Source organism: Scyliorhinus canicula, chromosome 21 (assembly GCF_902713615.1).
Source record: "Scyliorhinus canicula chromosome 21, sScyCan1.1, whole genome shotgun sequence".
NCBI classification, from domain to species: Eukaryota; Metazoa; Chordata; class Chondrichthyes; order Carcharhiniformes; family Scyliorhinidae; genus Scyliorhinus; species Scyliorhinus canicula.
Window position 1 is genome coordinate 55,418,898 of NC_052166.1, and position 24,402 is coordinate 55,443,299.

The window sequence follows — 24,402 nt, forward strand, 5'->3', positions numbered from 1 at the left end:
CCTGATACTGGCTTTAGAAACCCATGGTTCCTATAGGTATATGATCATTTGTCCTTCAAAAAGGAAAGCTATGTGAATAGCATTTGAAATGAATAGCACAAGGTTTTGCTTCATGGAAGTAATCTGAAAACTGGTGTACAATAATGAAACTGCAATTTAACAGCTTCAGCCATACTTTAAAAAAATAACAATGCCCAAGACACTTTTGTTTATATTTCACAAGATGGTACATTTTATCCAAACTGTAACAGATTTATTGAGAAAACAATTCTTATTGTACAAAAAAAGTGGTTTAATCACGTTTTAAGTTGCGTTCACAAATGTACGCAATAAGTTGCAGTCGATAACCAAAATTTAAACAAAAACTTTAAAAAACGTGAAAACATACATTAAATGAAGACAGACGATAAAGTCTAATGGACTGTCCCAAACTAGTGACATACCAGCCTCTTAATGACTGGTACTGATCCTCTGAAGGCCGATAGTGTATTATTGAATTTCACTTTCCCCAGCCTAACTTTTAAATACAGGGTCATTTTACAACAGGGTTGTATCTTTCCCAACTCCGGTACAAACCTCCCCAACCGTGCCCCCCCCCCCCCCCCCCCCTTCCCAAATCTTGGGTTATAATTCCATTATAGGCCTGATAATTGTGGGATTCATCAATGGCCAGGAGAAATGCATTTTGCAAAAGGTCTTCTAATAACCTTAGCTACACTGGTTATACCAACTTCCAACATGTATCATACATGACTCAAATCCTCTAATGATGAAGTAATATAGGAACTTCCTTTTCATATTGTTCCCACAGACAACCTTCAAGTCTTGTGCAACTAGTTTTGCAGATGCAAAAGTAGGCAAGTGTTCTTCAGAAAACTGTGACGTAGGTTAACTTTTAGATAGTTATTTCCATCAAGAAGTGAAAACTGGACCAGGACAGACAAAAACTTCACCGTTCAAATCTGACTCTACTTCGAACCGATCATTTTCTCTGTTACTCCTGTGCTGTCTACGCTCAACTGGGGGAGAAATATCCCCATTATCTACAGCACCCTTTTATTCTCAGACTGAAACAATAATTTACATTCATTTCCTACTCCTGAAGAATAAGGAAATTTGATGAGGAAGATTAACATACTGTCCTCTCCAATGCCCTTGAAATTCATGAACATGATGTTGGTGGAAAGGTGCCAAAAAGCCTTCAATTTTTCTTTTAGTGTCCCAAAGCTGCAACTGAACGTCTTTGGATAGAAGACAATGTCACTCTCGAATAAACACAATACTCTCCTAACCACGGAGTAAATATCTTAAGCATCAGTTTCCAATGATAAACCTAAGATACAGATGTGCGCTCTGAGCCTTCTTTGTCCAATAGCTTGAATGCTTATCAGAAGAGGGGAGAGTCACAGTACGTACAAGGACTCTGCAGCAGGCGCTTTATCCAGTCAGGGTCTGGAATGTGAGAAAAAAAACATTTCAACAATAGGTCAATTAAAGCAAAGCATCACACCACAAAATAAATATGTTACAATAAATTGAAATCAAAAAGCTTTTGGTTTTGAAAAAAAAAAAATTGGTTATTGAATCAGGGTTACAATATGTTTAATTCACTGAATCAATTACAGTCAGACCATCTTCCACCAAAAATGCCACAGGTGATTAAATTCATTGGTGTACTGTATGAACCATGCATGTTGGATAATACATAAATCAGTTTAGGTCTGAAGAAAAGTTTGATGTGAAAGAGCCATCATGCTATGTGCCACTGATTTATTTATAAAAAATGAATTGCACAACATACTTAAATTTGATTTTGAAAAATGTGTAAATTTGTAGAATCTCACCTGTAAGGCACATGGAAGATAGCCTTTCATAATTCACTTGCAACTGGGGCTTGTAATTTAACAATTGTCTAACTCATTAGAAGTCAGCGTTAAAGATAAATATTCTGTAGGCCCTCCCTATCCAAATACAAACATGTGTGATCTAACCTCAGTTGTACTGCCAACAAACAATATTGTCGAGACTCAATTGCACTGTTGGAACTGCTTGCAGTTGTTCTAACTTCTTAATAGATTAAAAAAATACAATCCCATCAACGGTTGACCTGGTTTGTGTTGGGCTGCCATGTCAATTTTCACATTTCTGGGCCTCCGCGGACTAGCATTTTGGCTATTGGCCAGTTTTTAATGAAATGGTTTTCACCTCCAAAGTTTATAGCTAACAAGTAAAAATCTCATCAATTTACTTACTAAACTAGGCAGTAAGCAACCCAACAGACCACTGTAATTACAGTGCTCAGCAGGAAGTGTAGAATTTGTCCTCATTTGATTTTTAAACATTGCAAATGAACTCAACAAAAAAAAGCAAAGCAGTTAAGTTTTGTGAATGGTGTCTTTGAACTTGTAGTATCAAGGAAGTACATTGCTCCTATGCTTTGTTTTTCCTGTCACATTGGAATAGAAAGAACATGTTACAGATCACCATGTGGGGAACAGCAGGGGTAAGTCACATCCTATTTATCAGCTGAGGTCTCAGCTTGATTCAGATGGTTGAATTTGTATTTCTCACTAAAATAATATCCAATCATCATTACATTTTTTGTGGTGTCAGAAAGCAAAGGTAGTCGTAAGTAATCTATGTTTGTATTGTTGGATATTAGAAATAAGGTATAGATTCAAGTGAGTTTAATTTAGTGTTTTCGTGTAACTCTAGTTAAGATTAATGTTAAACAAAGATGTTTGCCTGCATGGGGTTTTTTTGGGTTTCTGTTCAAACTGTTTATTGTGCGTGGGCAGTTTACAACATGGAAAGTAAACACGAGCTTGGAGAAAGAATAAGCTGTTGCTTAGCAACCAGGGACCACCTTTTACATTCGGAAGGCTTTTGGAGTTTAGTTTTAAACTGAAACTATAGCAGTCGGAGCTAGGAAGCTAGAGAGGGAACAACTCTCTCAGATCTGCTGGAAGAAAAGCCATAACATGAAGTAATGGGCAAGAAAGCAAATACAGAGCTAAAGGACAGTTAGTTCTAGAAACTAAAGAATGAGGAAAGGTTTCCAGGAAGTTTAAAGTAAAACGAACAAAGAGGAATTGCCATTAGAGCAAGATAGTGTTGGTTGAAGTTAAAGCTAGAGTTGAAAAGTACAGGCCTGGTGGAATTAGCTAGTAAAATGCCAGTGATATCTGAATCACTCCCACGTTTGCTGATATCTTACTACTGCCTGTGAAGTAAAATGTTGAAGAAATTGGACGGATCCATGAGAGACTGTGTGAAGTATGAACGCTCCTGGCTGTTCAAAACAGAGGAATACTCAAATGAGTTGGAAAACCTGGAGCTGGATCCTCACTGAAAACAGTGTTGTTTGAAAGAAGGTTCTAAGGTGTGTCTGTTCAAGAGCGGAGTTTGGAAACATTCAGGTGGAATCCAGAATCTAGTGAGATCGTTGGTTCATAGGGTATTCGTCAACTGGGGCGGGGGGATTTGAGGATAGATCCACAGAAGATTAATTGAGTGGCATCTACCACTTGGTTGTCTGACTACAGTTAGCCTGTTTACTGAAAACCTTGTAGCATGAGATATAATTTGTAACCTGTTCTCCTTAAAATGTGTACATGTGTGAAGATAATTGGGAGTGAAGTATTGTAGTCAAAATATTTCATGCTCGATAACTTTTTGTTACAAACTAATTGCCATTTCTGTGACTGTTCATCCATGTTTTCTAAAAAAAAAAGTAAAGTTACAATCTTCTGAGCCAGGGATCCATTCTGGGACTTTCCTGTCCAGTAATATCAACTGGGATCGTAACAGTGGGAACTTTCTGTGCGTGATTTTGTTGCCATGCTTCTGACTTTACAACAGCAACTGTGGTTCAAAGCATTTAATTAGCTGCAAATCACTTTGAGGCGTCCTGAGATCATGCAAGACACAATGTAAATGAAACATCCTTTTTCCATTCTTTTTAACCAAGTCCATCAAAAGCAGATTAATGGTCATTCATCATTTGTAGGACTTTCAGACAATCAGCTGTCAGGCAGCTGCCTAACAATCACTGCAATTCGTTATAAGCAACGCATCCTGGAATGTGATGAAAGCTGCTGAATTGATGTACGCTCCTTCTTTCTGGTTGTTGTTTGCTCAGTTATATCAGACAGTTGTACTGCCATAGTGTACAGAGATTCTACTATCAACTGCATTTTCAGATAGTTGAAGAGGGGTGGGGAGTGGTGTTAGTACTATAGTTACCCAGAAGTTAGAATTGCTTTTAATTCTTCTAATGTTTCCTGGGTAAATATCTTCCATTGGGTAGGAGATACAAAAGTCTGAGAACATGCACTAACAGATTCAAAAACAGCTTCTTCCCCACTGTTACCAGACTCCCGAGTGACCCTCTTATGGGCTGATCTGATCTCTCCACACATCTTCTCTACCGAGTAGTGTTATGGGCCAGGGTTTAGAGAACCCCAAAATATATTATGGAGATCACCTAACCCACGACTTTTACTAGATTGTGGTATGGGGAGCACACAGCCCACTCTACAGGTGTGGTGCAGCAGAAATCTAAAAGTAATTTTTTTAAGCAAAACAATTTTTAAAACAGTGAACGTCTTAGCAACCATCAATTCAAATACAACCCCCAAAGAATACAACACTCTAATTAATCCTTAAACTTTCCTTTTAACATCCATAAGACAAAAACTCTTTTCACAGAAGCACATCAGGTTTTCAATTCTCTACTGACAGCAGTTATCACTCTGAATTCACCAAATGATCAGGATTCATTTGAAGGCTTTGAAATTTTCTTTACAGATAGCTCACCTGAGGGTAAGTGCTGCCGAGCAATGCTGTCTTGTAACAGACATCTACGATAGGTCAGACTCTGACAAGCATGGTATGTCAAAACACACCTGTAAAATGAGTTGGAATAGATTATCAATACTGTAAATATAACATGCTTGTCAATTATATCTTTAGACCCACTCTTTACATAGAATTTACAGTGCAGAAGGAGGCCATTCAGCCCATCGAGTCTGCACCGGCTCTTGGAAAGAGCACCCTACCCAAGGTCAACACCTCCATCCTATCCCCATAACCCAGTAACCCCACCCAACACTAAGGGCAATTTTGGACACTAAGGGCAATTTATCATGGCCAATCCACCTAACCTGCACATCTTTGGACTGTGGGAGGAAACTGGAGCACCCGGAGGAAACCCACGCACACACGGGGAGGATGTGCAGACTCTGCACGGACAGTGACCCAAGCCGGAATCGAACCTGGGACCCTGGAGCCGTGAAGCGATTGTGCTATCCACAATGCTACCGTGCTGCCCTTTAACTCAATTCCACCTTAGAAAACAGCCAGGATCTCAGTTGAAGGTCTCATCCAAAAGCACCTCCTGAAGTGCAGCATTTCCTCTCTGTAGCACTAAACCACCAGTCTGGAACAGGATCTCTTACATGGATGGCTGCAGCAGCACCACTCAAGATGTTCAATACCATCCAGGACTGAACAGCTTGCTTGATGGGCGCCTCAACCACTGGTTTCAATATCCATTTTCCTCTACCACTTTGTTGCGTTACATACCATCCACAGGATGAGCTGAAGCAAGTCATCAAGGTTACTTCAAAAGCATCTCCTCTTTCTCAAAACTGGACCTTCATCAAATTTTTGTTCCAAGTAACGCCACTATGACTTGAACATTTTGTCACTGCTTCATTGTCAGTGGGTCAAATTCCTAGAATTTCCCACCAACCTAACATGGGAGTACCATCTGCTCAAGTGGTGCGGCTCAGAAAGGTGGTCCTCCACCACTTGCTCCTCAAGACAACCAGTGAATGGCAAGAGATGTCAGACGGGGAACTGAATTCAGTGAATTCAATAAATCTGGAATGCAAAGCCGATCTCAGTAATGGTGACCATGCAACGGTTGGACTATTGTAAAACTCATCCGGTTCACTAATGTCCTTTGAGAGAAGGAAATCTGCTCTCCTTATCCAGTCTGCCCAAATGCACACCAATGTGGATGACTTTTAAATGCTCACCTCCCACGCCCTAAAATTAGGCTACCCTATGGTCAAGAAAATCTCATGGGCAATTAAGAATTGGCAATATGCAGACATCCCATGAATGAATAAAAGTGGTGAACTATAGAGAATAAGCTAAGGAGTGAACAGTCACATTAACAAACAACATTGGTATGTGAACTTTGTGGTATCATTTTTTTCAATATGAATTTAATTTATTTATTTAATTTTAAAAACATTTATAGTACCCAATTTATTTTTTCCAATTAAAGGGCAATTCAGCTTGGCCAATTCACCTACCCTGCACATCTTTTTGGGTTGCGGGGGGGGTGAGACCCACACAGACACGGGGAGAATGTGCAAACTCCACACGGACAGTGACCCGGGGCCGAGATCAAACCTGGGTCCTCGGTGCTGTGAGGCAGCAGAGCTAACCATTGCGCCACCGTGCTGCCCTCTACGTATTTAATTTATACCTGTCTGCATCAATATTCATGCATGAAAGAAAAGCTTAACCGTCAATTGCCATTGTCTAAAGCTACATTTAAAAAAAATACTCCAATGAAAATAGTAACATTTTTAAGTGTTCCCAAAGGCTGCCGAATGAAGTTCTTACCATAAAACAAAGCTTAAACTCTGGTAGCAAATGTTGCAATACTACGGAGAAGTTTAAGTATACAAAATACGTGAGTAATATATGCACAAGATATAAAAGTCATCGGGTTACCCTTATAGGACACATCCTATGCCGCTCGTCTCTGGCAACTGACCATGCCTACCTGTGCCAAATGTGCCCATTGGAGCAGACAGCCTTGCGTCGATCGGTGAATGGTAGAACCTCTTTACAGAGAGAACAGTGCTCAGGAAATGTCTGTTTGGTCAATTTCTTCAAATTGTGAGAAATCAGAACCTACGCCGGGGGAGGAAAGGAGGGTGGAAAGAGATTTACCGCTTGTCACACCATCATAAATAGAAACCCTTACAAAGCACCACTGTTAATATTGCAGATTTCTGCACATTACTTTAAGCTGCTCCAGTCAAACAATCTTTTTTTCAGTATCAGAGAAGAAAAATTGTCATAGTTTTTTTTTGCTGACCAGGATTTTCCACTTTGGGAACCATCAGTGACATGGGTACAAACTGTGCTCCAGATTACACTAGTTTTTAAAAGTGGTTTTCATCTTCAGGTTTCTCCTCAGATTCATTCATATATCATCAAATGTAAAATCTGCCATGAAACAGCACAACTGCATAGCATTTTAGAACATATTCCAATATATATATTTAAGAGTGGGAACCTGGTGCAGTTCTTTTTGTACATCTGAAAACTAAAAAACATTTTAGATGGGGTTTATTCCACCACCAGTGAAAATCCCAATTAAAATGTTTTCTCCCAATTTAGGGGCAATTTAGCACGGCCAATCCACCTACCCTGCACATCTTTTGAGTTATGGGGACGCAGACACGGGGAGAATGTGCAAACTCCTCGCGGACAGTGACCCAGGGCCGCGATTGAAACCCGGGTCCTCAGTGCCATGAGGTAGCAATGCTAACCACTGTGCCGGCCTCACCCAATTTTAAAATCAGTGAAAATGACAGAGGATTTTCACAGAGCCATTCACTGGCTGTAATGGCGGATGTTGCTTTTTTTTTTAGTAAGTTAAGTATAACTTTAAACCTGATTCGAAGAGTTTCCTCGAGGCTGCAAAGAGGCACAATCACTGGAAATGCAACTTGATGATTAATTCAATGTGTGGTTCTGGCTGACTTCTCGTGAAATTTTTTTTGACAACTAGCATAAAGATCACAGGAACAATCAGTGCTGGAAATCCCTCGATATTTTGTTCTGGTTTGACCGATTTTGGGTTGAAGAAATTGTGCTAAGAAAGCCGATGCAACCTAGTGGGTATTCCAGGCTGCTGTGTTAGAATAGCATTCCTGCACCATCAATTAGAAAAAGCTGGAGTTTTGGCATTTTACAACAGCTTTTAAGAAACAAATACGGCCTCTCTTCCATATCGGATTCTATTACACTGATCATGGACAGATGTTGCACTCAGATGCAGCAATAATGTTCATCTTGTTATATTAGTTGTGCTACATAATCAGCGTAACTTTTAGAAAATAAATTTAGAGTACCCAATTATTTTTTTTTTCACAATGAGGGACAATTTAGCATGGCTAATCCACCTACGCTGCACATCTTTGGGTCGTGGGGGCGAGACCTACGCAGACACAGGGGAGAATGTGAAAACTCCACGTGGACAGTGACCCAGGGCCGGGATCGAACCCGGGTCGTCAGCGCCGTGAGGCAGCAGTGCTAACCACTGAGCCACCCCGTAACCAACATAAACTGATATATCTTTCTAATGTTGGTAAAACCATGTATCGTGTCCTCCTTGGCTGAAAAGAACAGAATGTTCACCACTGCCGTACATTATTAGATCAGTGAATGCAGATTCAAGTACATAAACTGAGGGTTATTAGTATGGAATTGTGCAGGTGTATTCACACCACCAGAGGGTAAACACCTGAAGCAGAACCACAAACATTCGTGAAGAAAATGAAGACTTAAGTCAAAAACTTAAGACATTCAGGTCCAAGCAGATTTCAAACCTGGGTTAATCTCTCAGCTATAAACACAGAGATGTAAAATGAAGCCATCACAAGCAGTACAGTAGGAGGATTTGAGTAAGTCAATGCATATCGGTGGTGCATCTAAGCCATGGTGTACCCAGCTGGGAATACTAGAGTGATACGGGACGATCCACCAGCCGAATTGTGGTCTCGCTCGAGCGCGATGCTGCCGGTGGATGCCGGGTGAGGCCTCCCACGGATTTCCCGGCAGCCTTGACACCTCACGGGATCTACCAGAGTCAGAACCCTGTGCAAATGGGGCGGGACAAACAACATGCCCCGAAGTTGGTTTTAAACCAACTTTGGCGAACTTACCCCGGATCTACTGACCTCTCCAGTGAGGTTGCAGCCGGGCGCCATTCAGAACTGGTCCACACAAATGTGGACCAGGTGAAACGGCACCCAGGGGGTCTCTCGGAGACCCTTGGGCGGTCAGGGATAGTGCAGGGTGTCTCCCTGACCCTCCCCCTGGAACACGGACACTTTGTTACTACCACCACACTGGCACTGCCAAGGTTCCTGGGTGGCACTGCCAAGCTGGCAGCACTGCCAGGGTGCCAGTGCAAAGGTGTCAGGGTGCACTGCCAAAGGCCATTCCCATGAAAGAAGGATGGAGGGTGGGCATGTGTGAAGGATGGGGGTGTTTGCATGGTGATTAGGGGCTTCTGGGAGGTTGGGGGTAGTGATAGATGGGATCCTGGGCCACGGGGAGATGGAGGAGATCCCCAAGGACTCCATAGTGTGGTGTCCTCGGATGGGGGAGGGAGGAGATACTGCACATGTGTGTGTGTGTGTGTGTGTGTTGGGGGGGGGGGGGGGGGGTGTATGGGAGACCCACAAGCTCACTTAGAGATTTTAGAGTTCAGCTCCCCAGTGCTGAAAAAAGTCCGGTGTGGGCTAAAGGGGTGAGAAACTCCCCAGGCCCCAAAAGAGAGACAACGTGTCATTAGATAACGGTGGGGAGCTCGCCGACACAGCCGGCTGGAAACTCGCTGAAAAACCCACCACAAATGAATTTAGAAATGTTTCCACCCATCGTCAGAGAGCTTTGCAGCACAGGAAGAGGCCTTTCGGCCTATAGTGCTTGTGCTGGCCATTAATCACATATCTGTTCTAATCCCATTTTCCAGCATTTGCTCTGTAACCTTGTATACGATGGCATTTCAAATGCTCATCTAAATGGTTCTGAAATGTGAGGGTTCCTGCCTCTACTATCTTTCAGGCATGAGTTCCAGATTTCCACCATCCTCTGGGTGGAAAAGTCTTACCTCAAATCCCCTCCAAATCTCATGCCCTTCACTTTGAATTTATGCCCCTGGTTACTGAGGGGCCTTCCTATTTACCCTATCTATATCCCTCATAATTCCATACACCTCAATGAGGTCCCTCTCAGCTTTCTCTGCTCAAAGAAAGACAACCCCAGCCTAACCAGCCTCTCTTCATAGCTGAAGCGCTTCAGCCCAGGCAATATCTCGCTGAATCTCCTCTGCAACCTTTCCAGTGCAATCACATCCTTCCTATAGTGTGGCAATCAGAACTGCACACAGCACTCTAGCTGTGGTCTAATGGGCATTTTATACAGCTCGATCGCAACCTCCCTGCTGTTATATTCTATGCCTCGGCTCATAAAGGCAAGTATCCCATATGCCTTATTAACTAGCTGTCTTCAGGGACATTGAATGTGCACTCGAACATCCCTCTTGTCTATTGTACTTTCTAATGTCCTAACGTTCATTGTGCATTCCCTTGCCTTGTTAGTCCTCCCAAAATGCATCACACATTTCAGGGTTAAATTGCATTGGCCACAGCCCTGGCCATCTGACCAGCCTGTCTATATCATCCTATAATTTAACGCTTTTCTTCTCATTTACACCAATTTTCATGTCATCGAGAACTTACTGATCATGCCCCACATTGACATCTGGGTCATTAATGTACACTACAAACAGCAAGGGATCCAGCACCAATCCCTGTGGTACACCACTGGACATGGGCTTCCAGTCACAAAAATAACTTTCAACCACTACCCTCTGCCTCCTGCCACTTAGCGAATTTTGGATCCAATTTGTCATGGATTCCATGGGCTCTGACCTACTTGATCAGTCTCCCATGCGGGATCTTGTTAAAAGCCTTATTGAAGTGCATCAATGGCATTGCCCTTATAATGTTGCGTTCTATTATAATGTTGCGTTCTATTATAATGTTGTGCTCCACTATAATGTCGTTCTCCACTATAATGTCGTGCTCCACTATGTTTGTGTTCTACTATAATGTCGCGTTCCACTAATGTTGCGTTCCATTATAATGTTGCGTTCCACTATACTGTTGTGCTGTACTGTAATGTTGTGTTCCACTATAATGTTGTGCTCTATTATAATGTTGTGCTCCATTATAATGTTGTGCCCCATTATAATGTTCTGTTCCACTGTAATGTTATGTTCCTCTATAATGTTGTGCTCCACTATAATGTTAAGTTCCACTATAATGTTGTGCTCTATTATAATGTTGTGTTCCACTATAATGTTGTGCTCCACTATAATGTTGTGTTCCACTGTAATGGTGTGCTCCACTATAATGTTAAGTTCCACTATAATGTTGTGCTCTATTATAATGTTGTGTTCCACTATAATGTTGTGCTCTACTATAATGTTGTATTCCACTATAATGTTGTGCTCCACTATAATGTTAAGTTCCACTATAATGTTGTGCTCTATTATAATGTTATGTTCCACTATAATGTTGTGCTCTATTATAATGTTGTGTTCCACTGTAATGGTGTGCTCCACTATAATGTTATGTTCCACTATAATGTTGTGCTCTATTATAATGTTGTGTTCCACTATAATGTTGTGCTCTACTATAATGTTGTATTCCACTATAATGTTGTGCTCCACTATAATGTTAAGTTCCACTATAATGTTGTGCTCTATTATAATGTTGTGTTCCACTATAATATTGTGCTTCACTATAATGTTAAGTTCCACTATAATGTTGTGCTCTACTATAATGTTGTGTTCCACTGTAATGGTGTGCTCCACTATAATGTTAAGTTCCACTATAAAGTTGTGCTCTATTATAATGTTGTGTTCCACTATAATGTTGTGCTCTATTATAATGTTGTGTTCCACTATAATGTTGTGCTCTATTATAATGTTGTGTTCCACTATAATGTTGTGCTCTACTGTAATGTTGTGTTCCACTGTAATGGCGTGCTCCACTATAATGTTAAGTTCCACTATAATGTTGTGCTCTATTATAATGTTGTGTTCCACTATAATGTTGTGCTCTATTATAATGTTGTGTTCCACTGTAATGTTGTGCTCTATTATAATGTTCTGTTCCACTATAATGTTGTGCTCTATTATAATGTTGTGTTCCACTATAATGTTGTGCTCCATTATAATGTTGTGCTCCACTATAATGTTGTGCTCCACTATAATGTTGTGCTCTATTATAATGTTATGTTCCACTATAATGTTGTGTTCCACTATAATGTTGTGCTCTATTATAATGTTATGTTCCACTATAATGTTGTGCTCTATTATAATGTTGTGTTCCACTATAATGTTGTGCTCTACTGTAATGTTGTGTTCCACTGTAATGGTGTGCTCCACTATAATGTTAAGTTCCACTATAATGTTGTGCTCTATTATAATGTTGTGTTCCACTATAATGTTGTGCTCTATTATAATGTTGTGTTCCACTATAATGTTGTGCTCTATTATAATGTTGTGTTCCACTATAATGTTGTGCTCCATTATAATGTTGTGCTCCACTATAATGTTGTGTTCCACTATAATGTTGTGCTCCACTATAATGTTGTGCTCTATTATAATGTTATGTTCCACTATAATGTTGTGTTCCACTAAAATGTTGTGCTCTATTATAATGTTATGTTCCACTATAATGTTCTGTTCCACTGTAATGGTGTGCTCCACTATAATGTTAAGTTCCACTATAATGTTGTGCTCTACTATAATGTTCTGTTCCACTATAATGTTGTGCTCTACTATAATGTTCTGTTCCACTATAATGTTGTGCTCCACTATAATGTCCGAACAGGCGCCGGAATGTGGCGACTAGGGGCTTTTCACAGTAACTTCATTGAAGCCTACTCGTGATAATAAGCGATTTTCATGTCATTTCATGCTCTATTATAATGTTGTGTTCCACTATAATGTTGTGCTCCACTATAATGTTATGTTCCACTATAATGTTGTGCTCTATTATAATGTTGTGTTCTATTATAATGTTGTGCTCCACTATAATGTCCACTATAATGGGAAGAGGAGACAGCAGCTGCAAATGTTTTTTTGCTTTGGTTTGAGGTAAGTGAATGCTAAAATTGGGCTTGTGCAATGAGGCAGGTACTGTACCACTGATTCCTAGATAAGTAGTTTCTTAATAAGGATTTTTTTTGTGAGACAGTTATGCTTTGAGAAGCACCTTGCTAATGAAAAATCATGGAGTAGCATTTTGTGCTGGAAGCAAAAAAAAATAGATGCCAGGTTTTGGAATTTATATGTTTCCATCTAAAAAATGAGTTTTAAGTGGTGAATTTGCAGAGGTTTCAAACACCAAAGGCTGTAGCAAATAGGTTTGTGGAAATGTAATGACTCCTATTTGCAATACACAATGCAACACATACCAGGATGATCCTTATTCGCTGGGAATAACATGAAGTGGCTCAAGGCAACAGTAAGAGGTAGCTGCTTTTATTGACATATCTGCAGGTAAATCTTGAACATGAAAGAGATCTAAGGGATACAATGGTTAGCACTGCTGCCTCACAGCGCCAGGGACCCGGGTTCAATGCCATCCTTGGGTGACTGTGTGAAGCTTGCACGTTCTCCCTGTGTCTGAGTGGGTTTACTCCCGGTGCTCTGGTTTCCTCCCACAGTCCAAAGATGTGCAGGTTAGGTGGATTGATCATGCTAAGTTGCCCCTTAATGTCCAAAGGTGTGTAGGTTAGGTGGGGTTTGCTGGGTTACAGGGATAGGGCATGGGAGTAGGTAAGGTGCTCTTTCGCAGGGTCGGTGCATATACGATGGGCCGAAAAGCCTCCTTCTGCACTGTAGGGAGGCTATGGTTTAATGGACACAAAGAATAGGAGAAAAAAGATAAGATACACAGACTGTCAAGTTTAAACAGGAGATGGTGAAGTACAGAAGTGCAAAAGCCTGTGAATTTTAAGTAGAGACAAAGGAGATCAGTTTCTGCATTTAACAGTTGTTGAGGTAGGAAAGGTATTGCCAAAAAACAGGCCAGACAGCCCATGAAAGACATGGGCTATTTTTCCATTTTTAGAAAGCAATGAGAAGTTGGTTTTCTACTGTTATTCTGTATGTTTACGGACTTTGATGTCCGTAAAACCAAATTAACTTATCAATTAACATCAGCACACATTTCAGATTTTTCCAGTCCACCTTAAAGACTAGAAAAGTCCAACTTCCAATAGAAAATATTCAAGACTCAGAATCTGCAGTAATGTTTAACAGGGAGGGGAGGAGAACTAAAATGGGGGGAATAGTCAGAAAAACTGACCAGACTTAAAGACCAAAAAAGCTGGCAATCATGAAAATATACAGATTTAAGTCCTGGCTAACTTGTCATTTTTCAGGCTGTTTGTAATCATGGCTTTGAATGCACAATATATTCTGTTGGACTAGTCACAACTATCTTCTATTGACATCATCCACAAGTGAATCAGTTATACTGCTAAGGTAAGGTTGTGTCACTGAGTCTAAATAAATGTACGTGTTGCTGAGTAAACATTGGAAGATTTTATACACCAGCAAATTACCAAGCATCAGATATAGTGGCAATGATATATTTATTGCTGAAGAACGTGTTTGTACATCCCAAGTGGCTGCCATTGTTTCTTTCTTGCTTCACTGCTAAGATGCCAAAATCTGTAGTAGACGATATATGACATCCTCAAGTGTGATAACAGCAAATGCCACATGCACTAAGTTCTAATATTTGCGCACAAGTAATCTTTACAAATACTCAATATCCAGGAATCTTAGCAGCTGAAACTGACACTGAACTGTCCAATGCAGTGCGACAATCACCAAAGTCATTAGGCTATTGCACGACAAACTTCAGACTATGAGCCAGAAGAGAGAGGAACACATTTTATAGTGCTCTGGCTAGTTACACCATGAATGTTGCCGCTGTTCTGGCTTGTTGGAAACAAACTCGAGTGCAGAGTACAGCAAAGAGACTGAACGCTAGTGTAAGAGGGCGAAGTTGCAGGACGGTTGAAAAAGCTGGATATTTCAGACTAGAAAGCAGGCATTCGAGAGGTTTAATCAGAGAGTGAAGGGCATAGTAAAAATAATTTTAGAATTTCACTTTTTAAAAAATAATTACTTTATCTTAGTTACACAGCCAGGGCTCAGAGTGTGGACAGAGGTGAACCCCCTAATCCAGCTCTTTGCCTGCTCCAAAAAATCAATTCAAATTGAATCCAATTCATGGTCCCCATAAAGGAGACATACCAGATCGGAGCCAAAAGGCTCAATCTACGCTCAATCTTAGCCAAAAGGCCGAGAAGCGATTAGAATTTCACTTTTAACCACAAGTGGCACAAAAAGTCACAGGTTCAAACTAATAATAGATAAAATAGATTCCTCCACACACTACTCGAACCGGATAACCATAAGGAACAGACTTGCAGATAGAGAAAGTGGAAGCCAAAACTCTGGAATCATTCAAGAAACTATTAAATGCTGCAACAGAAAGTGTACTGTTAGGGTCCTTCACAAATAGATTAATTAAAATGTGCTAGATACTGTTCGTCTGTGATTACCCAATATATAGATGGAAAAGGTCAGCACATTAATAACAATAGGGGGCATGACATAATCTTCAATTACACTGGCACAGATCTTGCAGTCAGCAACAAGCGAACCATTCGTCACACTGACAGCGGCCCAGACTTTTCATGGGCTTGTGCTCAGCAGCCCATCGGGAGTCTGACAAGGGTATCTGGGACCTTTAGAAAAAGAACAAGAAAAAGCCCGTCTCTCAAACCAATCAGACTAAAGAATCCTAACTGAGACACAGACATCTAAAATTAGGAATTGCAAACTAAAATATTTAATGATGTGCAGAAAGCAAAATAAAGAGAGGGGAATGAAATATGGGAATGAGAGACAAAGATAAGAGAGAGGGAAACAGTAAAATTATTTTTTTAATCTTCAACGATGATTAAAATTTGAAAGAATGAGATTCTAAATTTTTTTTAAATTCAGTAATAGGTTGTTTGATATTAATTAAAAGTTATCACACTATTAAAAATTCACTTACACTTGAATGGACAAACCCTAACTTTTTCCAGTGTCTTTAGTCTAGCACTGCAACTTGACATCCTTCATGTATTTTAATGCTGGGTCTCTCGACGAGATAATGATAGAGCGAAGCTTGTGGAGCAGCAGAGCAAATCAAACAGCAATTTCATGATTTCAACATTTAACTTCACGTGTGAGGACGTCGGAAGTTGCTGTCAGATTCACCTGTAATAACTGTGAGCGCTGTCAGCCTCACTGTTATTCCCATTGCACAATCCGGATCATTCTCTCTCATTCTGGAGACAAAGTTTTGACAGGTTTACTTAGGGTTAATTATATTCAACGGTGTACTCATTGATTTACAGATTTCCAGAATTTAATTGTGCAAACAAGGCGTTAATTCTCTATGAAGCTAGCCATGCCTGTAATACCCAAAACAAATTTAAATCTCTCTTTCAGATTTACAGAATTCAAGACCATTTTCCAATTAAAAGAATGATTTTGTTTTGTGGTGCAAAATAAATGCCCCACCGTCTAAAAGTGGGAAGCTGTTGTGTGCACACAACTTCTAAAAGTGAGAAGGACATGGGTGGTGCTTCCATTTTAAATGTCACATCTACAGAACCTCGAAGCATGAGGTTTACATGCAAAAAGTGTTCAACTTAGAAACCCAGGATTGATCAATAAAAGGCAAATGCAGAACTTTTACTGCACCCACCAAGACATTACTGGGATTCGAAGCAATTTCATTAGAAGCAGAGCACACATGCCAAAATCTGCAGGACATTGGTAATAGCGAAGGAGGCACCTTTCTGATTTATATGAGCGATTGGCAGTTTAATTTTTACAAAAGGTTTTTGCTCACATGCATTCCACCCAATAATACCTTGACACTACATATCCTTTCTTTGCTGCAATGTAGATGGTGACTCAACTTTTGTTACAGATGACACTGCTCCCTTATTTTCTACCTTCCATTTGAGGCTTTATTCTTTTAAAAAGAAGGCACTGCATCTAGGTGCTAAGAAACACGTTCACGTCATGGAAGACTTCAAATTAATCCTGGGTTGCAAGTTATGAGTATCCTTCACTGGTGAGAATGCTGAAGTGACAGAGGAGCTTCACACACAGTTAACAGTAGTAACAATTATGAAGGGATGAAACTGGTTAAGGGTTAACACAAATACAATCCAAAACTTTCATCGCTTTTCCTGTACTTGAAGAACTTCTCATTCCAGTTTCCTCATTGTACTTGTGTTCATCCACTGTGCAGTACTTTTCCTTTTGTCACTCTTAAATTTCATTTGCCACCTGTTTGCCCACTTAACTGGAGAGTTTAGTTTGTGCAAGAGATTGCAAATTAGTGACTAGATCAAGATCTGGGAAAATTTGATTCAACCCCACAGCCGTGTCCAGCACTGGGCACATGCCCAGACCTTATTTGGATCCATTTTCCACTGGATGGTTAGGTCAATTATATCTCAGTCATTATATATGTTGGCGGTTGGGATACTAACAGGGGGAATTCAATAGACTAAAAGAGTTTTCCTTTCCTTATCACCTAGTTCTTGCTTTTAATTTTATTTTCAGGATGACAGCTCCATTGCAAGAATTCCCTTCAAGCTTAAGATTTTGGGGGAACATGGGGAGCAGTGAAAAAAAAAACGTTTTATTTTCTCGTTCTCTCAAGGAGCCTTGGTTCCATAAGTTAATTTAGCAAGCTGAAGGAAAAATATAACAGAAAAAAAAAGAGACAGGCTGAATTTTGAGTGACAGTCAGCACAGCAAGATCTACCTTGAAACTTCCGGTGAAATTATTTTAATGCTACCTCAAATAGCTATAAAAAAGCAGAAATATTAAATGTACAATCCTAGGAATTTTCCAATATAAAGGAACCTGGTGGTGGATTAAAGACAGAAAATATAATTTAATGCTCCATTGCAGAGCCATTAAGGTTAGTGCCTATTTGCAGATATATTTTGGTGACGTTCAACTGCCCTGGTGATCCTTCCCTGTTGAAAGCTGAATCTAGCAGCTCCATTCTTCCCGGTTGATGAAATAAATTGAGAATCATAGGTGGCAGAGTTTCAATGACTGAATGATCATCACATGCCCTTTAACTGCGTAACCTTTCATGAACAAGGGGCCAGGAAGGAGAGGGAAGGAGGAGTGGAATTAAGGAGAGAATTAAACTAAAACAAAGACCTACCTTGGCCGTCCTATCATCATAGCTGGAGTCAGACGTCAAGAAGTCACAAATGCCTCTGGTTGGGACACTGGTATTCTCAGTAATCCAGGTGTGAAGATACACTTCACCCAGAACTCGCTTCATGTGTTCACGTGTCAGGTGGAGTTCTACAACTTCAATGTTCGTCTGAATTGCAATCAATTTCCTTGCAACCCTCTCCCGAATCTGGTCTTCATCATTGCCTTCTTTTGGGTCAACTGTCAAGTCCTCTGCTTGACTCCTAACCTCTCTGCTTGGCTGACTACCTTTTGTACTTGTCTCTGCCTCATCTGGCTGTCGGCTGTCCTCGCCTAACAATGCGGGGTTGTCACAAAGCAGAATCTTTGACTCATGCTGAATTGGTTTCCAAAGCGATTCAGAGGGTGTCTTCTGTAGAGTCTGAAATAAAACCTTCAAGAGAAAAAGTCTTAACCGCCATAAGTAGTTAGACGGATTTGTCTGGAGTTTATGGTCGAGAGCTTCATCAAGCTCTGGAGGAATACGTTTTTCTGTCAACACCCGCCAGCGTACGAGGTCAAGTAAGTCCACCTGTTTGAATAAATTGTGGATGGAAGATTCTAACATTTTAGAAGCTGCTTCTTCTGGAGTTGTTAATGTGATAAACTGCACCTGGTACGTGCGGCTGGCTGGGTGGAGGCCATTATTTATGCCTTCTGCTGTCACAAGAGCGAGGTATGCATTATTAGGGCTGAGGCATATCCCATGAAGTCTCACTGTGCCGATTGACTCTGGCAGTTTAATTAAGGTATGATCAAACTTCACCGCTACATCTGTGAAGAGAGGAGTCAGCTTTCGGATGGTTCCATCGACAGAACAGGTGTAGAAACTTGCAGTTTGCTTGTTGGCTGTCAGAGAAACAATGGGTAGAATGTGGAGGCCTGTCACATGAGAATTGTGAACATTCAGTCCAGCTTTGGATATCAATAGCAGGCACCAGAAAACATAGGTTCCTCTGGCTGCCACAACCAGGCTGCAGCTACACTTCTGATAGGGGTGGTAGAGAGAGATACATCTAATATTGTGCACAGGTAACTGATCCATCTCTTGCCAAAGAACCACTGGTTGTCTGAGTGTGAAGTATCCTTTCACTGCTTTCAAGTTGACTGGCAGAATCTTGACAGGTCCTTTGGAACTGCCAACAATCAGCCCGCTCATTTTGCGACTACCATGCTCATATTCCCACCATGCCAGAACACTTGGGTCATTAATACCTGATTCAATGGTGCTGCATGCAATGATAGAACCTTTGCCATGAAATGGGATTTGAAACTGCCATATAACAACGTCACCATTTTCAAGTAGGACGGCCAACAGTACAGTGCCCACGTCTTCACACTCATTATTGGCTTTTACACGCTGGGTGTTGCAGATACTGGACCATTCCATCCTAACAGGAGTCTGCATATAATGTCTCCTTTGGAACTCAGAGAAATTCTTCAACTCTTCACCCAGGTCCGCATCCAAATGCCCATATTTGTTCTCGTACAGCATCTCACCATATACCTCTGTAATGTCTAAAGCTGGCGTCCACTGCAACCTGTTCACATTCACCTGGATGGACAGTCTATTGTCCAGTGTCAAAGATGCCAATAGACACCTTCCATTGAAGTCACAACCCAAGGGAGACCAGCTGGTAAATTTAAACCCTCGCAATGGCGATAAAGCACCCCCTTCAGGATTAAAGACTCTGTCCATCATTAGGGAATGGCTTAGTGTTGGATCTTTTTTACTCAGGAACTTTTCCTTGCAGCCACTTACTTCTGCCTGAGAGCCAACCTTAAAATACATAAAATATAAAAATTAACATTTCCCATCAGCATGAAAATGATCCCTGATAAAATAGGGTTCATGTGAAAATAAACAAAGCCTTCGCGTACATTACAGGCAAACCTTAACGTGGAGTGATTAGGAAATTGTAGATTAATTTCAAGTCTCAAGTTCCATTGTTCACCGAGGAAGTGTGATTTTTTTTTTAAACCCCAGGTAAATTGTAGTTAGAAAATATTAATATTATAACTTGTAGTCCTCAAAAACTATTTCAGACAGCCTACAAAAGGAAGAGGAAAATGCCAAACAGGAGACTGTAAACATTAAAAGGTGCAAGGGAAAGGGTTAGAAAACCGTTCAGGAGTTACGTTCTTAGGAGGCTTTTGAAGGGCGGCATGGTGGCACAGTGGTTAGCACTGCTGCCTCACGGTACCGAGGACTCAGGTTCGATCCCAGCCCCGGATCACTGTCTGTGTGGAGTTTGCACATTCTCCCCCACACGGGTCTCTCCCCCACAACCCAAAGATGTGCAGGGTAGGTGGATTAGCCACACTAAACAGCCCCTTAATTGGAAAAAAGAATTGGATACTCTAATTTTTTTTACAAAAGAGGCTTTTGAAAGAAGTCAGAGGTCTACAGCACAGAAAAGGCCCTTCGGCCCATCACATCTGTGACAGTCAAAAGCAACCACCTAGCTATTCTAATCCCATTTTCCACACTTGGCCCATAGCCTTGTCATCACATGTGCACAACTAAATACCTTTACATGTTATGAAGATCTCTGCCTCCACCACCCTTTCAGGCATCAAGTTCCAGATTTCCACCACCCTCTGGGTGAAAAGGTTTTTCTTCACATCCCTCTACACCTCCTGCCCCTTACTTTAAATCTATGCCCCTGGTCATTGATCCTTCCACCAAGGGAAAAGTTTCTTCATGTCTACTCTATTTATGCCCCTCATAATTTTACGCATCTCAATTATGTCCCCCCTCAGTCTCCTCTGCTCCAAGGAAAACAACCCCAGTCTATCCAATCTCTCTTCATAACTAAAACTCTCCAGCCTACTCAGCCTCCTGGTAAATCTCCTCTGCTTCCTTTCCAGTGTTATCACATCTTTAGAAGGTAGAACGGTGTCAAGAGCTTTGGAAAGAAATTCCATAGAGCAAGGACAAAGTGTTTAAAATATGATAATTTTTAATAATAGCAGGTAATAAACAGTAATCTAGTGTTAGAGACTGAGGGCTGGGAACTATAGGTTTAACTTCAATCCTCCAGCTATACGCACAGATGCAGAAGTCTAGTGAAGTTTGGCTCGGATGGAAATGCTAGAGCAGCTAGTTTTAGGTCCTTATCCATTAGAAAATCCAATCTGAGTCTGTCCCCTCAGAACGACCCCCACCCACCCTGGCAAAATAAACCTGAACATACTCAACAATCCAAAGTGAAAGGAAGTAAAATCTTACATTCTGCATAATTGCATTCCTGTTATATAGCATCATCATATTATTATTCGTGGAATATAAACAGGACATTCAGCCCTTCAAACATATTACACATTTCAATTAAATCATTGTTGATTTGCATTCGTGCACCCTCTACCACCTTAATCCCACACCCATTGGCTAGCAAAAATCTATCAAATTTAGATTTAAAAGATTAATTGAATTGGCGTCCAGTAATTTTTAATGGAGAGTTCCGTGCTTCTACCATTTATTCGCTGATGAAGTGCTTCCTAACTTTCCATCTAAATGGTCTGTCTATGAGACTCTCCTCTCTTCAGACTCCCCTATCATCAAGAAATGTTTGTCTCCTTCTATCCTATCAACCCCTTTCAAAATCCTAAAACTTAAATGAATCACCTTTTAACTTTTTATATTTCAAAGAATATATATGAGCCCAACTTGTATAACTTCACCTTTTTATTTAACCCTTGGAGCACTAGGAACATTCTAGAGAATCTGTACTTCATTCCTTCCAATGCTAATATCCCCATTGAAGGTGCAGTGCCCAATTTAGTATGATCTGAAATCTTAAGATAAACTCACAAAATCATAGAATCCCTACAGTGCAGGAGTCCATTTGGCCCATTGAGTCTGTACCGACCCTCTGAAAGAGTACCCCAACTAGGCCCACTTCGCCCGCCATATTCCTGTAACCCAGTAACCCCACCTAACCGTTAAGACACCAAAGGGTAATTTAGCGTGGTCAATCCATCTACCCTGCGCATCTTTGGACTGTGGGAGGAAACCGGAGCCCCCAGAGGAAATTCAATCAGATATGTGGAGAACATACAAACTCCGCACAGACGGTGACCCAAGGCTGGAATCGACCGGGTCCCTGGCAGTGAGGCAGTGCTAGCCATTGTGCCGCCCTAGTTTTTCCAAAATCAGTATTCCTTCCCCACCATCCCAACTAATTATCAAACCAATTACAATGAAAAGCAATGCAGGATAGGATTCATTCACATTACTTTTGAAATCTGACTATGAAAAACAATAGAGCATCCATCCTGTCCGCTTGGCAATTCAGGTACAAAATAGTCCTGACTGGTCAATAATGCCTGAAAACAAAAAGCACTCAAAACTTGCGAGAGTACTCAAACCCATGGTTCTTGAAACTAAATTCAAAGCAAAAACAAGCCTCGGCGCGGAGGACCTGGGTTTGAACCTGGCCCCAGATCACTGTCCGTGTGGAGTTTGCACATTCTCCCATGGGTCTGTATTGGGCCTCAACCCCACAACCCAAAGATGTGCAGGATAGGTGGATTAGCCACTCTAAATTGCCTCTTAATTGGAAAAATTTTATAAAGCAAGCCCTAGGCAAATTATGAGAATTCACAAGTGCACCATCCAATCTTCTGATCTTTATATTCTCCAATGGGAACATAGCAAGTCATTTTGCTACCAAATTCGGAATTAAAACACAAGCTCAGTGAGCTGGAAAATTGCATTAAAAAAAATACAATGTTTCTCCAGAGCTTCTCTGGATAATCAAGTGGTGCATCTGACCGAGGGAGGTGGCAGCTTATGGGTCTGGGAATCCAGAGAGTGTTGAGGCGTTGCTGGCTGGTTCCCGTGGCCAGGGGAGGGATTTACCTTGAGAGAGCAGCTCTGGCTGGGCGCAGGGACCGAGGTCCTGTGGATCACCATGTCCAGCCCGTTGTTGTGGATGTCGCAGATCTGCTCCAGGACATAGATGTTTTTGCCGGTGGTGATGGAGAGCCGGTTGTCCTCGGACCAGTTGAGCGGCTCGGGCCCGCTCACCGGGTACTGCAGCTTGACGCTGGGCTCCCGCTTGCTGGTCGCCACCGCCCGGCCTCCAGCCGGGCTGCCGCCACTCTTCTTCTTGGCCGAGGCCGCAGCCATCGCCGCCATCTTACACAAGCCCGCCCCTGCGCCCGGAAGTGATGCCTAAACATCGCGACCGCCCGCGGCCGAAGGACCCACCTTCAAGCAACCTTCCTCTTAGCAACCGGACGGTTCGTTGATATCGCCTGATATCACCAAGCAGCCGGAATGTGAAGTAATTCCGCTTGAAAGGCCGACGGACGACATCTGTGAGGGGAGGAGACGTTAAAAAAAATAGCTGCTGCTAGTAACTGGAAGGAGGGAGCCCCTTGGTCTATTTATCGGTTAAATCAATCCGTTTTCTGACGATTAGAAACTCCGGGCTGCTGGTCATAGCTAACCTGGTCCCAGGCGCCCAAACTGGACCAGGCCCGACTTCCTCACGTGTGGCGGGCATGGCCGATGAAGGGCTGATGTTGAACATCACCAGCCACCCCTGGGCGCCCGCTGTCAGCAGCGGGCAGAAGAAGGGCTGTCAGCGGCGCGGGGCGCGGAGAGAGGCGGTAAGGCCCATTTCATGCGGGTTATTTACAGGGAGCAAAGATGGTTCGGTTTTTTTTCCTTAATTGATTTTACTGTTTTTTTTGCTTCTGCCACTTTTTTTGTGACAGGAAGTCCCTTCCAACGGTTCATTACTTGCTTCATTAACAATGGTCTGTCTGATATCATAGAATTTACAGTGCAGAAGGAGGCCACTCGGCCCATCGAGTCTGCACCGGCTCTTGGAAAGAGCACCCTACCCGGGGTCAACACCTCCACCCTATCCCCATAACCCAGTAACCCCACCCAACACTAAGGGCAATCTTGGACACTATGGGCAATTTATCATGGCCAATCCTCCTAACCTGCACATCTTTGGACTGTGGGAGGAAACCCACGCACACACGGGGAGGATGTGCAGACTCCACACAGACAGTGACCCAAGCCGAAATCGAACCTGGGACCCTGGAGCTGTGAAGCAATTGTGCTATGCACAATGCTACCATGCTGCCCACCTTTCACAAATGTTTCCTAAAGTTTGACTTTTATTACTTGTGGTAAACCACTGTTACTTTATTGTATATATTGTGGTAAACCACTGTT

General features: G+C 41.7%; 2 protein-coding genes across 3 annotated transcripts in view; one reads left to right on the forward strand and one right to left on the reverse strand.

Moving 5' to 3' along the window:
- Nucleotides 1-193: 193 nt before the first annotated feature.
- Nucleotides 194-23,387, reverse strand: gtf3c4 (general transcription factor IIIC, polypeptide 4). 2 transcript variants are annotated; one of them, XM_038782407.1, is made up of 5 exons: nt 23,068-23,384; nt 18,169-19,983; nt 6,806-6,936; nt 4,819-4,907; nt 194-1,452 (listed from the first exon to the last, which is right to left on the reverse strand). In XM_038782407.1, the coding sequence occupies exons 1-5, from the start codon at nt 23,344-23,346 to the stop codon at nt 1,388-1,390; spliced, it is 2,379 nt and encodes a 792-aa protein (XP_038638335.1). In that variant the 5' UTR covers nt 23,347-23,384; the 3' UTR covers nt 194-1,387. The 2 variants fall into 2 exon arrangements, with proteins under 2 accessions (XP_038638335.1, XP_038638337.1); XM_038782409.1 differs by lacking the exons at nt 194-1,452; nt 4,819-4,907; nt 6,806-6,936 and adding an exon at nt 15,984-16,254 and having other exon boundaries at nt 23,068-23,387.
- Nucleotides 23,388-23,443: 56 nt separating this feature from the next.
- ddx31 (DEAD (Asp-Glu-Ala-Asp) box polypeptide 31) overlaps nt 23,444-24,402 on the forward strand; it is a 125,129-nt gene continuing 124,170 nt past the window's right edge. The window contains exon 1 of the mRNA XM_038782410.1: nt 23,444-23,822. Within this exon, the coding sequence (XP_038638338.1) occupies nt 23,715-23,822 (108 nt within the window). The 5' untranslated portion in view covers nt 23,444-23,714. The remainder of the gene's footprint in view (nt 23,823-24,402) is intronic.

Coding starts and splice junctions, on each gene's coding strand:
- gtf3c4 (XM_038782407.1), bottom strand. CDS start 23,346: ATGGCGGCGATGGCTGCGGCCTCGGCCAAGAAGAAGAGTGGCGGCAGC. Junction 19,984..23,067: donor GCCAGAGCTGCTCTCTCAAG/GTAAATCCCTCC, acceptor ATGTATTTTAAG/GTTGGCTCTCAGGCAGAAGT. Junction 1,453..4,818: donor TCGGCAGCACTTACCCTCAG/GTGAGCTATCTG, acceptor CTCACATTCCAG/ACCCTGACTGGATAAAGCGC.